The 13,943-nt window shown below is 43.9% G+C and overlaps 1 protein-coding gene across 2 annotated transcripts in view; it reads left to right on the forward strand.

The window, feature by feature from the left end:
• Window positions 1–13,242, forward strand: part of Gars1 (glycyl-tRNA synthetase 1) — a 40,439-nt gene extending 27,197 nt beyond the window's left edge. Inside the window, exons 11-17 of one of the 2 annotated variants that reach the window (XM_075954974.1) lie at window positions 1,061–1,173; window positions 2,514–2,654; window positions 6,058–6,143; window positions 8,097–8,206; window positions 10,459–10,552; window positions 11,695–11,885; window positions 12,961–13,242. In XM_075954974.1, the coding sequence (XP_075811089.1) occupies window positions 1,061–1,173; window positions 2,514–2,654; window positions 6,058–6,143; window positions 8,097–8,206; window positions 10,459–10,552; window positions 11,695–11,885; window positions 12,961–13,086 (861 nt within the window). In that variant the 3' untranslated portion in view covers window positions 13,087–13,242. Of the gene's footprint in view, window positions 1–1,060; window positions 1,174–2,508; window positions 2,655–6,057; window positions 6,144–8,096; window positions 8,207–10,458; window positions 10,553–11,694; window positions 11,886–12,960 lie in introns of both variants that reach the window. The other variant, XM_075954975.1, reaches the window with a different exon arrangement.
• Window positions 13,243–13,943: the final 701 nt, after the last annotated feature.

Below are 13,943 nucleotides of genomic sequence, written 5' to 3' on the forward strand. Positions count from 1 at the left end.
TGTGCTCCTTGTAGCGAGGGGCTGACCCCGTGTGTCTAAAAGCACCGGGACACAGAGATGGCCGCTGTAGATAGGGAGCGAAGGGTGGAGGTGGTGTGGCCCAGGTGTGCCTGCTGTGCCTGCTCCCGGTGTCTGGTACTGTAGCCTCCCCCCGCCCCCCACAGTGGAGACAAGACACGCATCCGGCAATGCTGGCACTGGTGGCAGGGCTACAAGATTACAGCACTCTTAGCTTAGAGAACTATTTGGTAGATTTAGGAGATAGGCTAGGAAATTCTGACCTCTTTTTCTCTTAAGCAAGGGGCCTGGGAGCGTTGGGATCTTCCTGGTTGCATGTCTCTCTTCACCTATATAGAGAGAAGCTGCTTTCACCCAGGGGACATGAGTTAACACAAGGTCTTTGGCTTTGTGTCTTACTTTTATAAAATGACTTTGGTTTTTATTTTGTTTATTTAATGCAGTCTAATGCTAACCCGGCCTGGCTTAAGCCGTGAGCCTCAAAGTGCCCAATTCTACGTATGAGTCACCACATCTGGCTTAGTGACTTTATCTTTATGGATTAATATTTTTCTTAACATTTTTAATGATTCATTTTTATTTTATGTGCACTGGTGTTTTTGCCTGCATGTATGCCTGTGTGAGGGTGTCACATCACCTGGAGCTGGATCACAGACAGCTGTGAGCTGCAGTGTGGGTGCTGGGAATTATACCTGGGTTCTCTGGAAGAGAACCTAAGCGCTCTTAATCACAGAGCCATCTCTCCAGTCCCAGATTAATTTTCTATAATTAAAAATTAGTCATACTAAAAAAGCAATGACTTATTTTTATAAGAAAGAATGCCAGATGTCAGCCTGGAAAATAAGGCCACCAAATACACAGTGTGAATTTCTCTATGTGCTTTATAAACTCCCTCGTGTATGAACTGTTCTCTTTTTAATAATATACAAAATCCAGTTGGAGATTCTCTAACTGTATATTTGGAAGGATCAGTTACTGTCTGTGTTTTCATGAACAATACCAATGTGAGCAGTAAATGAGTTTGTTTGTTCTGTCTTCCCAGGGTTGGATTGAGATTGTTGGATGTGCTGATCGTTCCTGCTACGACCTATCCTGTCATGCTCGAGCCACCAAAGTCCCACTAGTAGCTGAGAAACCTCTGAAGGAACCCATATCCTTTCTGGCCACTCTAAACTGAGAGGGTGTGAAGGTGTGTGAGCCCCAGTTTGTCCCTTGGTTTTGAATGAATGGTTAATTGTCGGTTGGTATCCCTCATTGCACCATTGCTGGTCTCTCCTGAGGGTCTAATGAGCACCCCAGCATTAGACCCTTATAGACACACATTTGGAAGCACACCCAGAATGTTTTTCAGGGTGCTGCTTTTTCTCAGATGTTTCCAACACGCCTTTCTCTGCACCTGCACCTACATATAGGATGGCTACTGAATGTTGTTCTGCTAGAACCATAGTGCTGTTTTCAGATAATTTAGCTCACTCACACTCTAAGTTAGCAGAATGCGAGTTTACCCCTTTTGTTTTTATTTATATTTATTTATTTATTTTTGGTTTTTCTAGATAGAGTTTCTGTAACAGCCCTGGCTGTCCTGGGACTCACTCTGTAGACCAGGCTGGCCTGAAACTCACAGAGATCTGCTTGCCTTTGCCTCCTGAGTGCTGGGATAAAAGACGTGCACCACCATGCTTCACTGAGTTTGCTTCTTATCTGGCTCTGACATTGTGAGCTGTTCCTTAGGGTTGACTAGTGGCAAAACCAGATCTTTTTTTAAAAATTATATTTATTGATTATTTGTTTGGACTTTTGATACAGCACATGTATGGAGGTCAGGACAACTTCCAGGAGTCAGTTCCACGCTTTTGTCATGTGAGTCCCAGGGATTTAGTTCATTTTGGAAACAAGCCCTTTTTCCCATTGAGGACCTTATTCGTCAAAGACATTACCAGTTCTTATGCTATGGACTGAGATATATTGTGAATTAGATAATATTTATTTCACTGTAACCTTAAAAATCTTTGATAATAGTATTCATTCTTTGTGTGTGATTTGTATGTACACGTTCATGTGTGTAAGGGTGCACGAAGACATGTCTGAATTGAGCGTCTTTCTGTTGCCCTCTACCTTCATTTTTGAGACAGTCCCTCACTGAAATGGTGTTCACTGATTTCAAAGACTGAACAGCAGCCCCAAGGAGGCCTCCTGTCTCTGCTCCCCCAGTGCTGGAACTGTAGGCATGCATAGACACACTTGGCTGTGATGTGGGTGCTGGCCACCTGAGCTCAGAGCCGCATGCTTGAGTCAAGTCATCTCCCCAGCCCCTGCGGTAGGCCGCTCAGGATGATTTTGCGTGTCCCTGACTCATCTTGTGTTTGACACAGGAATGAACAGGGTCTGGGTTGCTGATGCTGACCGCACTGCCTGTGGTTTTAGAGTGTTACGATCGTTTTCCAAAGTCCTAAAGCAGTGCTGTGTTGCAATTCCTTGACTGTTTTATACAAAACAGTTAACGTCGTACAGTTTGAGCCCAATAAGGGAGCCGTGGGCAAGGCATACAAGAAGGATGCCAAGCTGGTGATGGAGTACCTCAGTGCCTGTGACGAATGCTACATTACAGAGATGGAGCTGCTGCTGAACGAGAAAGGGTAAGGTGCTGTTTCTTCCCGGGGCCCACTGCAGGCTCAGCGGGGGCAAGATGGGTGTTTCTAGAAGGGTAAGTTCTGTCTGTGTGGTACTGGTGTTTAAATAACTCTTGTTGCTAGAATTTCAACATTATAGCCTAGAAATGTATTTGAAGCAAAATAATAAAGATCTTATTATCTTCATGAACATTGTCCCAGCTTTAATCTCCAGCATCTTGGAGGAACAGGTTCTTTTCTAGTGATTTTCCTAGAAGAGACTTCTGAGCTAGATTGGAAGCTAATCTCACTTTTCCTTGGAGGCCTGGAGTACTCTGTAATCATAGATATAAGCGCAGCAGACGAGAGTCCTTAAAGGAATACAACAAATCCAGTTCCACACGGTGTAGAACCTACCGTAATAAAAAGTAATCTGTGAAAGCAGTATCGTGTGACTCCTGGTGAGGGAAGTTAATTAGAAGACCTTGGAATAAGAAACAGGACTCAGTCAATACATTCAGTAAGATAGCTGCATATGTGTGCATGCTCTTACATGTGGGAAGGAAGGGCTGGAGAGATGGCTCAGCTGTGAAGACTGCTTCAGCTCCAGGGCCCTCTCTGACCTCGTGGGCACCCGCCCGCATATGGCAAACATTCACACACATAAGTCTTTAAGAGACGTGGAAGTGTGAACACAGTGCCAACTGTCACCTCCCATTGACGCCTGGCTGCGTGGGGCAACAGTGAATTAAATAGCGCAGAGGAGATAACATTTAGTTTAAGGTCACAGTCTCAGAAACTCCATGGAGTGTCAAAAGTTAGAGGCTGGGAGATGCCACGGAACAGTGCCAGACAGATGAGCACGTGTGTGATAGTCGCAGTGCGTGGAGCAAACATCTCATAGCAAGAAGCTTAGCCCAGGCAGGTCGAAGACAAAATGACACGATGGTGTATTAGACTCAGATTGCTAAAAACTGGGGACAAGGGCAAAAATCTTTAAAGCAGTCAATAGGGGAGAGAGAATCATTATATAACAGCCAAGAAAGATGAGAGTAAGATCCTGTCGAAATGATCAAAGCCAGAACACTGTGGGTTAGGGTCTATAGGTGTCTAGAGCCAAAAGTATAAACATACTAGACTCAGCAATACTGTGAAACAGCAAAGGCTCCATGAAGTCTTGGGTGCAGATCTCTCAAAACTATGCCAGAGCTTTAGAAAGGAGAAATATGCGCTGAGTGTAAACCGTGTAAGTTCCTTCGAGAGACAGTGGACTGAACACCGGGAGGTGACTCAGCGGATAAAGTGCTTACTGTGCAGCCGCGAGAACCGAGTGTCCATCCCCACCCCACAGCAAAGCTCCACTCTGTGCCTCGCATCTGTAAGCCCGGTACCATGTGGGGTGTCGGGCTCTGGGAAGACATTCCACACAGCCACTGGCCCCACATATGCCCACATGGACACTCCTGCGCACACAGAAAGAGAACGGACTATCCAAAGCAAAAACAAGAGTATGTTATGGAATTTATGTATGGAAATAAAATGCACGCCAAAGTAAGAGTAAATGATTGGGAGTGTGCTGCTTGTAAAAATGGATGGAGTGGCAGAACCTTAGGCAGTGCGGGCAGTAAATTCCAGAGCTGTTGCCTATAGAGAAAGCACGCAGACCAGACACAAACTTAAAATACTGTTTAAAGTACACAGAACCTCTAGAAAATTGGTAAAGAGGACAAAGATGGGCAGACTTGTACTAAATGCCAATGAAATAAAATAATCTAGTGATAGGGAGTCTGTTCCAAAAGTTCCAGACTTGATTAAATGCGATTTACACTGAACTTCAGTGACAATACAGAAGTAGGTTTAAATGTAAAAGGATGGAGATTTTTATATAAATACTAGTCAGAAATTGGAGTGGCTATGTTAATATCAAAGTAACCTCCAGACACTTTATAATGATAAAGGTGGTTACCCAAGAGGTTGTGTCATTTCTAAATATGCACACAACTGAAAATAGAACCTAAAATATACAGGCCATAAAACCGAAGAGAAACCAGGCGGCTTTCAGTTACTGTAGATTATTACCATCAGTAATTGGCAGACTGAGCAGCAGAGGAACAGAATAGGAGTTAGAAGCGTATACTCTTAATAACTGAATTTGTCCATTTGTAGAACCATCGTTAAAATGCATTAGAACACTTGTTCCTCCCACCTCCTTTTCCTTTTAGGGTTGCTCTCAAACAAAAAATGATTTTTGAATTTTCAGTGGGGTGGGTTTAAACAAGAACAGTAACAAAAATACTCAAATGAAACAAAACAAAAAAACAGTATACAAGAGACCACATAGGGCCAGCAAACCTGAAGTATTTCATGACTGCTCTTTTATTGAAGGGTATTCATAGTCTCTAGTTACACAGACACCTAGGAAAGACACTGCTGTAATGGAAAGCAGATTACTTGTTCGAGTGAGGGCACAGAGGAGAGGGACTTGGGAACCTAGAGGCCATGAAGGTGTGGGTGTTTACCATTCGCTAACAACAGTCGGTAAACTCTGCAAGACCATTTGCTGGGTTTAATCTCAAGCAGTAGCTGTCTTGCTGACTGTTCTATAGGGGTTTCCAGCTCTGCATTTAGACCACTCAGAGACTATATGACACTGTGTGCGCACACACAAACTTCAAACCAATAGTTATTTCCAGGAGATCAGTGGAAACCATCCAGATGAGGCAGGAGATTATGACAGGAAGAACCCTGCAAAATGTAGCAAGTGCCCCATACAGCTTCAAGACAACCACATGAGGGCGCTCTCTAGTTCTGGGTTGCCATCAGGCCAGAGAACTGTTGCACACTGGCCTTTAGAGTGAGAAAATAGAGCCATGTGGGGTGCCCCTGGGAACCTGTAACTGATCTCAGGATACAAACATATGACAGCCATGGGGGGAATGTTCTATACTCTGATAGCAGACAGTCTGGAAACCTATTTAAAGTTGATCTTTATTTACTTTATTTTTGTGTGATAGTGAGCTAGTCTGTGTTTATATTTGCTAGGATAGTGTGAAGAACGGTGATCATTTTACTTGCAGAGCTATTTTGGACAAATCTGATTATAACAGTTTTGGTTTTGTTTTTTTTTTTAAGTTTTTATATTTAATCCTGACTTCAAGATTAGAGGAATTTACTGTTAAATCACTTGTAGAATTTTATAGAGTGAGCCACACTTTCACATCCTCTTCAGTATATGGTTTGGTGCCACTGTTTGAGTAATAATTAATTTGGTGGTTCTTATGAAATGACTTTGATTTGATTTGAGTTGTAATCTGGAGAAAAGACCACATTGTGTTAGCACTTAAGATGAAGCGTGTTCAGCATGCTGGAGGAGGGGTACTTGTTTTAACTGCTGTGTAGTGAGTTTTCTCCCTTTTTTCTCTGTTTATAGGGAATTCACTATTGAAACTGAAGGAAAAACATTTCAGTTAACGAAAGACATGGTCAGTGTGAAGAGATTCCAGAAAACACTACACGGTAATTTTGAGAACAGTAAAGAAACAAGCAAATAGCAGTCATTATTCCTGAACTAAAAAAAGAAAAAGAAAAAAAAAAGATTTAATCATTTAACGTAAGTTTTGAAAAGAAAAGCCACTTAATGGCAAAGGAAAAGCCTTCTCTCAGGCGTTTTTCTCTCTCAAGAGGCTTGTGCTCCGTGCTGAACAGTAAAAGTGCCCTGTGTTCCCTACGACCCACGGTACTTGGGATGAGATCTGACTGAAGACCGGTACCACTGTTAAAAGGCTTTGTTTCCTGAGTAAAAGGACCTTTCTTTCACCTAACCTACATTGCTGGGCGGTTTTGTTTGGGTAAAACATATTAAAGATAGTTCTTTTACGTTTAATGCTTTTTCTAAAGCTAACGATAATGTTTTTTGCTTGTTTTGTTTTGGTCGGGCAGAGTCTGAATAGGCAGCGTGTATTTTGGAGCACGTGTGAAGGGCACTTACATCTGAAATGAAGCTCCTAGAAGCTGTTGTAGATATTTGAGAAGCTATGGCCAGTGGACAGGAGAGACCTGGCCTTGGAGCCAGCACAGGGGTGAATAGGATGACCATTGTGTCCTGGCAGCTGCTTCAGAGCCTGCACCTTGCTGTCACTCAGCCGCTACAAAGGATGGACAGAAACAGCGCCTTGATTATGTTCTAAAATGCATTCTTTTCCCCCTGTGGTTCTAAGGATCAAACCGGGGCCTCGTTCATGATAGGCGGGCAAGTGCTATACTAAGCTACATTTTACTCTTTTCTTTGTAACGGTGTGTGGATCTATTCATACAATTCGTTATACTGGTGGTGCTGAAGGTCTCTGGCAAGAGGGTATTCAGTCCACATAAATCTTTTGATACGATGAGTGAAGGAGAAACGGTAATGAAAGCACATTTTACATGAAGGGGAAGCAAGCTTTGTGATGACAGTGACTTTTTTATCACAAACCAGTGAGTTGTTGGTCCTGGTTATCTCATTCCCCCACAGAGCAGGAGCTCCCCAAGGCCTCCAGGTAGAAAGTTACTAGACGTTCCTGAGTGTGGCCTCTAGGAAGCCTGTAGCTAGCACCCTGTGGAAGGTGTTAGATGGGATACTGGTCTTGAGCAGATTCTCCCTTCAGTGTTTCCTGACCCCGGGACCTTGACTACAATGGTGCTCACTTGGCTCTGAAAGTGTTCTTACCTGGTAACAAGCCAGAAAGTCAAATAAAAATCATAGTTGTCACAATTGTTCTTTGTTAGCTGTAGGGGTTGGTAGGTATTTTTTTGATTCTTTGTGCTTCTTCCAGTATTGAGGATTGAACCAAGGATCTCTCACTTGCTAGGCAAATGTTTGCCAGTGTGCTGTATCTTCAGTCCTTTTTCTCACCTCTTGTGTTGAGAAGGACTTTACTTAGTTCTCCAGGACTGGCTTTAAAGTTGTTTTGGACCAGGGAGTTCTAGAACTAGCAATCCTCCTGTCTCAGCCTCCTGATTATAAACTTGCATCACCGGGTCTAACTTAAGGTATTTGTTTTGTTTTTAATTTTGTTTTTTATGTGTATGTTTTTGCCTGCATGTATATCTGGATACTACATGTATGCCTGGAAACCAGAAGAGGCTTCAGATTGCCTAGAACTGGAGTTACAGGCAGTTGTGAGCCATCTCTCTAGTCCTCAGTAGTTGATTTCACAAAGTCTTAATGCAGGCTCCTAGAAAGGCAAAGCCAGAGGGAAAGTAGAGAGCTCAGCTGCTCCTGGAACTCAGGCTTCATTTCTGTATGTGAGTAAAGTCTTAAGCTGGTTCACAAATGCTTTAACGCTAACTTTCTCTTCCAAGGGATCGTGTTTCTTATCAGCACATAGTTCTTATGAGTGCATTCTCCAACCTGCCATACAGAGTTCCAGGCTCTGGTTTGCATCAGGTGGTTCTTGAGAGAATATTACTGAATTATCGCCTCTTTTGCAGTGGAAGAAGTTGTTCCGAGTGTAATTGAGCCCTCCTTTGGCCTGGGCAGGATCATGTACACCATATTGGAACATACATTCCATGTCCGAGAGGGAGATGAGCAGAGAACGGTAAGCTGCCCCCGGGATGAGCTCTTCTTAGCTGTGATGTGTGCGGGGAGCTGTCGCACTAGGTTCTAGTCTAGCAAACTCATAGTTGAAGGCTGCGACCCAGGCATCTGTGCAGTGTTAAGTTTTATTTTCCTTTAATAACCCCCCCCCACACACACACACCGTAATTCCTGTGAGTTCCAGCATGTTCAGCTGACAGATCTTAGAGTGGGCAGCAGCATCTGGGCATCTGGGATGGAGCTTTTCTGGCCTTGAAGTGTTGAAGAAGTTGGAGTTGTACCTTCACCTTCTCTCTTCACTTGATGATCCTGTGTCTGGGCTCCACTCTGTCTCCTTGGCCCGTGAGCCTTTGCCTTTGTGATCTCAGTGTGTCTAGAAGGTATATTCCTGTAGCTTCTAGCAGATCTCCAGGAGGATAGTCAAAAAGCTAGCTAGAAAAAAAGAGAGGTTCTGTCTATATGATACCAATTAAAGAAACAGTCTCATTTACCTGCAGTCGGACCCATAGTTCATTGGGTGTCAACCCTCAGTTCTTTGCAAAGCACTGAACCTTGAAGAATGAACTAGTGAATTCTAGATGCCTTCTAGAAAGTCTGACATACTATTTTACTATGTAGCTAATAAAGTTGCCTTTTTGGCCAGATGGTGGTGGTGAACACTTTTAGTCCTCTTACTCAGGAGGTAGAGGAAGGCAAATCACTGTGAGTTTGGGGCCAGCCTGTTCTAAAAATTGTGTTCCAGGACAGCCTGGACTATTAAACAGAGAAACCCTGTCTCAAAAAACTACTGACAACAATAAACCCCCTAAAAGTAACAACAACAAAATATTGCCCGTTTTTAATCTCTGTAAAGTGTGTCTTCATTCTCTGTGTGAGGGAGCAGCTGACCTTTTGGCAGACAGGAGTAGCTGGCCCAGGCAGTAGGTATGCCCATGCAGACGACACTTTCCAGGGAGTGATGATGTGCATACCTAAATGTGTTTTTTCAGACGGCAATTTTGCTTCATGGTTTTCCTGCTTATTTCTCTAATAGAAAGGTTTTTAGTTTTTAAGAAAAAAAAATCTTTTGGCTGTTTCTTTGAATTGAACAATATTGATATAACTAGAGCTTTAATAGACATTTCATAAAAGCTAAACAAGAATAAATTAGTCACACTGTTATGAATTGCATAGAGTCCCTTCATGAAGAGAGATTTGATTAGGCTGTGGGAAGCCAAAAATGTTACTGAATTATTAGCACCCATTTACTTAATCCACTTGCCTACAGATTTGGTGTAAAACATTTCTACTGAAAATTTTAAAAAGTATTTCTGTAAAGGCAAGTTCCTTTTTCTCATGTGAAGTAGAATTACAAGCTGGAGGGAGTTGGGTTCTGTGATGTGGGCCTTAGTGTTGCTGGAGCACAAGGGACCCTTAAGGCAGGATATTTGTCATTGCCACCTTAATTAGGCTTAAGGAGTAGTTAAGCTTTGAGAGGAGCCTAGCCTGGACTCTGTCACTCGGTGGTTTAATGGGACAGATCCATTGTCAGGTTGCATGTTCTTGTGTCAAATGAACCTTTTGTACAAGCACTATTTAAGAACCACCTTTAGCTCTCATCTCCAACCCTAAATGGCCAGCTGGTTTGCCTGCTGCAAAACATCTGCTGTCTGATTCTGAGTTCTCGTTCACGTACAGTGTAGGGTTGAACAATTATTCCCTGGAGGCTGACAGAACACCTTTTATTTTCTTGTTTAGATTTTTTGGGGGTGGGGTACAGTAGCTCTGTTTGAGATAATTAAAATTTTCGGTTGTACTTGGTCTCAAAGGCCTGTGGACTCTTCTTTAGAGAACTGGGGGTTGGGGTTTTGGCACTGCCATGTGTTGTTTAATTCTCTGGGGGGGGGGGTGCTTCAGGTGGTCCTCAGAAAGGTAAGGCTTTCTTTGATGTAGATCCCCACATTGACCACTGTGCACACTTTCAGAATGCTTCTACATTGTTGAGTTTTAATACTGTGAGCTCAGCAGTGTGGGCAGGAGACGCCCGTTCTTAAAAGAAGCAGAATCTGTTTAGAGAATCCACAGGCTGGGCCGAGTGCGGACCGAAGTTCTCGTCCTGTTGTCCTTTGGTCACATGGCTGTCATCCCTGGTGTTCTGGGCATCTGATGGCGAAGTGGTCTGAGTTACCTACCGAGTATAACTACTTGTACTTTGGGATGTTAACAATTCTTTATAAACTAACATTTGAATTTCTTTCTTTTTAAACCATCTAGTTCTTCAGTTTCCCTGCTGTGGTTGCTCCATTCAAATGTTCTGTCCTTCCGCTGAGCCAAAATCAAGAGTTCATGCCATTTGTCAAGGAATTATGTAAGCAAATCCAGTTGGGCCATCTCCATGGGAGCATGGTCAGCAGACTCAGTTTTACAGAATGTGTTATGTGTTTCAGGAAAAGCATAGCTTGACTGTGTAAATGTGACTTCAGCCTCTGCTCTTACACTTGCGCAGCTGTTTCAGCATTGGGTGAGCCTGGAGCCCGGAGTCAGAGTTAAGGTTCTTTGCTGGACTCTGTGGAATGTGGCACCTACTGGATCTCCAGCCACTGAGTCTACAGCACTGGAAAGGATCCCTGGAGTGCCAGCCCCCTTCTGAGTTGGGAAGCAGGGAGGCTGCCTGAGTGTAACATGAGGGCCTACTCGTTGGGGTATCTATCCTGCCCGGTACCTTGCATCCGGCAAGCCCCAAAGAAAATCACACAGAGATCTCCATAAGTTATGAAACTGGTTGGCCCATTAGCTCAGTCTTCTTATTAGCTCTTGTAGCTTATATTAACCCATTATTCTTATCTATGTTAGCCACGATTCTGTAACATGAGGGCCTGCTCGTTGGGGTATCTGTCCCGCCTGGTACCCTACAGCCAGCAAGCCTTAAAGAAAGTCAAGCAGAGATCTCCATAAGTTATAAAACTGGTTGGTCCATTAGCTCAGTCTTCTTATTAGCTCTTGTAGCTTATATTAACCCATTATTCTTATCTATGTTAGCCACATGGCTCGGTACCTTTCTCAGCCGAGCAGTTTACATGTTGCTCCTTCGGTGGGGTGGGCTGGGCTGGACTGGGAGGAATGGGCTTTCTCCTTCCTAGCATTCTCCTGTTCTCCTCGCCCCACCTCTACTTCCTGTCTGGTTGACCCGCCTATACTTCCTGCCTGGCCAATCAGCGTTTATTTAAAACATGATTGACAGAATACAGACAATTCTCCCGCACCACCTGAGCAGCTCAGGACTGTGCTCTTACCTTAGCACCTGTCCAGTTCTCCTTCCCATGTAGCTCCGTGAAGTGCAGATAGCAGCGACTGTCTGGGCTCCAGAGGGGACTTTGTCAACATCCATGCAACTGAGACTTGCTGCTCCTTGTCTCAGGGTCCTTTGTGTTTCCTGAGCTTCTAAATTTATATTCAGACGGCGCTGAGTTTCTGCAGTGTTTCACTCTTACCTCACTTTGTTTTGGATAGCGGAAGCCCTGACCAGGAATAGCGTGTCTCATAAAGTAGATGATTCCTCTGGGTCCATTGGAAGGCGCTATGCAAGGACTGATGAGATTGGCGTGGCTTTTGGCATCACCATTGACTTTGACACAGTGAACAAGACCCCCCACACTGCAACGCTGAGGGACCGAGACTCCATGCGACAGATAAGAGCAGAGGTGAGTGGTCTTTTTTTTGACATTCATCTTAGACATGTGCATAACCTCCTACTTGCTTGAATTAGACTTTGATGTATTTATATTCCTGGCCTTTTTTTTTTTGTAGTATTAATGATGAGTTTGTATCAGAGAAAGCCTGGATTCCCAAAACTGTTTGGTTTAATTATGAAAATACCCATTAGCACTTGTCTAATATTGTATAGACATTTGGATTGCTCTGGGCTCCTTCTCCAGCAGTTTGTTTTTATGGTTGATTGTTTATTGGACAAGAGAAATGTCATCCCATGAGGCTGTTGCCATAGTTTTATTGGCAAGCTTTGGGGACTTAGACATTTTTACCATTATACTTCTATAGAAACATAAAAATGTGTGTATAAACTTTGTTAGTCCATTGGAAATGGAATATTTCTGTGATTTTATGTAAAGAGAAGGTATTAATGGGGTGGAACAAGCACAGAAGGCTTGGCTGAGTGGTAGAAGGGGCTGGAGGGGGCACTGCTATTGGTAATTGCCTGACTAAGTTTCCTGGCTGCTCTGGACGGCAATTCTCGGCAGCTGTCGCTCTCAAAGAGTATGAGCCCCAGAGCAGCCTCAACACCAGCATCTCCTGGGAACTTGTCAGAGCTGCAAGATCTGCACCCCGAACCTGCCAGCCCATTAGTCAGTAGGAGGGGGAAGGGCTGCAGAAGGGTCGGGTCTACCAACCAGGCTCTACAGATGTTGCTTTTCCACTCCCAACTTTGTAAACCACTGCTGGTGGCCACCACCACGTGCATAGGCTGGGCAGCTAATTCTGCTGCACTTCATAGACTTGATTAGCCACAGGAGTTAGTTTACCAGGTGTGGAATAACTTAAAACAGAGGTGAGCCGTCAGGGGAACTGGTAGGCTTGGTGGGCTTGAGAACAAAGACCCCAGCCTAGGAAGGGGTGAGCATAATTAAGAACACCAGCACAGCTTTAAAGGGACTTCATCATTACACAGACAGCATTTGTGCTCTGCACAGTGTGTAAGGGTTCCTGAATTCAAGGCAGACGTAAAGTAGGCTAATGCTTGCCTTTGTTTTCTCTCCCCAGGTCTCTGAATTGCCTGGTGTGGTCCGTGATCTGGCCAACGGCAGCATCACTTGGGCTGATGTGGAGGCCAGGTATCCCCTCTTTGAAGGGCAAGAGACTGGCAAAAAGGAGACAGTAGAGGAGTGAGACCAGCTGGCACCTCGTGGTGACTGTGCTAAAGAATAACTCACCATGTCCACTACACAAGAATTGTGATTGCTTCCATGGACTGTATTTTTCGTCAGTGGCGGCTTGATTTTACCCTCGCAATTAAAGTTAAAGGAATTCTGAACAAATTTATAATCCATTTTTTATGTTTCTTTTTTTTTTAAGCAAAGACATTTCTCTTACACATTGATTGGTTAGGTGTGCTTGTGTTTAACATGGTACATCTTTTAAAATTAAGTTTTATTGGAGTATAATTTATAGACTGCAAATTATTTCAAGTGTACAATTTAGTGTTCTTAATGAGTTAAACAGCCACAGTCCAACTTTAGAACATTTATACCCCAAGGACTTCTCACGCCCATTTTTCATAAACTTCCATTGCCTCCTCAGCTCCCAGCAGGCACTAATCTGCATCTGTGGATGAGCAAGTGATGCCCTGTTCCAAAGAGACAGCCGTCTCCAGGCACTTGGTGGCTTCTGGGAAAGACCGAGTGGATGGGAAGGTGGTGTTGGCATAGGGTGGGTTTCTGCCTACTCTGCAATCTCAGTTCCTAGCTTCCTTGTGAGTCCTGGAAGTCATTGGTTTCTTGAGGCTGGAGGAGCCCCGGTTCAGTTGCCTGGCTCAGCAGTTCCCAGTGTCTGGATCCTGGTTTTGTAGTTTAGTCTTTGTTTTCAAAAAGGTTTGCTACTTGTGCATTTTTGTTTAGGACACTGAGATGTCATATATTTACCTAAGGAACAAATACGTTTAAGGAAGAAGCGGTTTGTAGAATTAAGGCCTTGTCTGACTCCCAGCTCTGGCCCTTGCAGGTCTAGGACCGCTGGCCTCCGGAGAG

This window comes from Microtus pennsylvanicus, chromosome 21 (genome assembly GCF_037038515.1).
Source record: "Microtus pennsylvanicus isolate mMicPen1 chromosome 21, mMicPen1.hap1, whole genome shotgun sequence".
In the NCBI taxonomy this organism is placed as follows: domain Eukaryota; kingdom Metazoa; phylum Chordata; class Mammalia; order Rodentia; family Cricetidae; genus Microtus; species Microtus pennsylvanicus.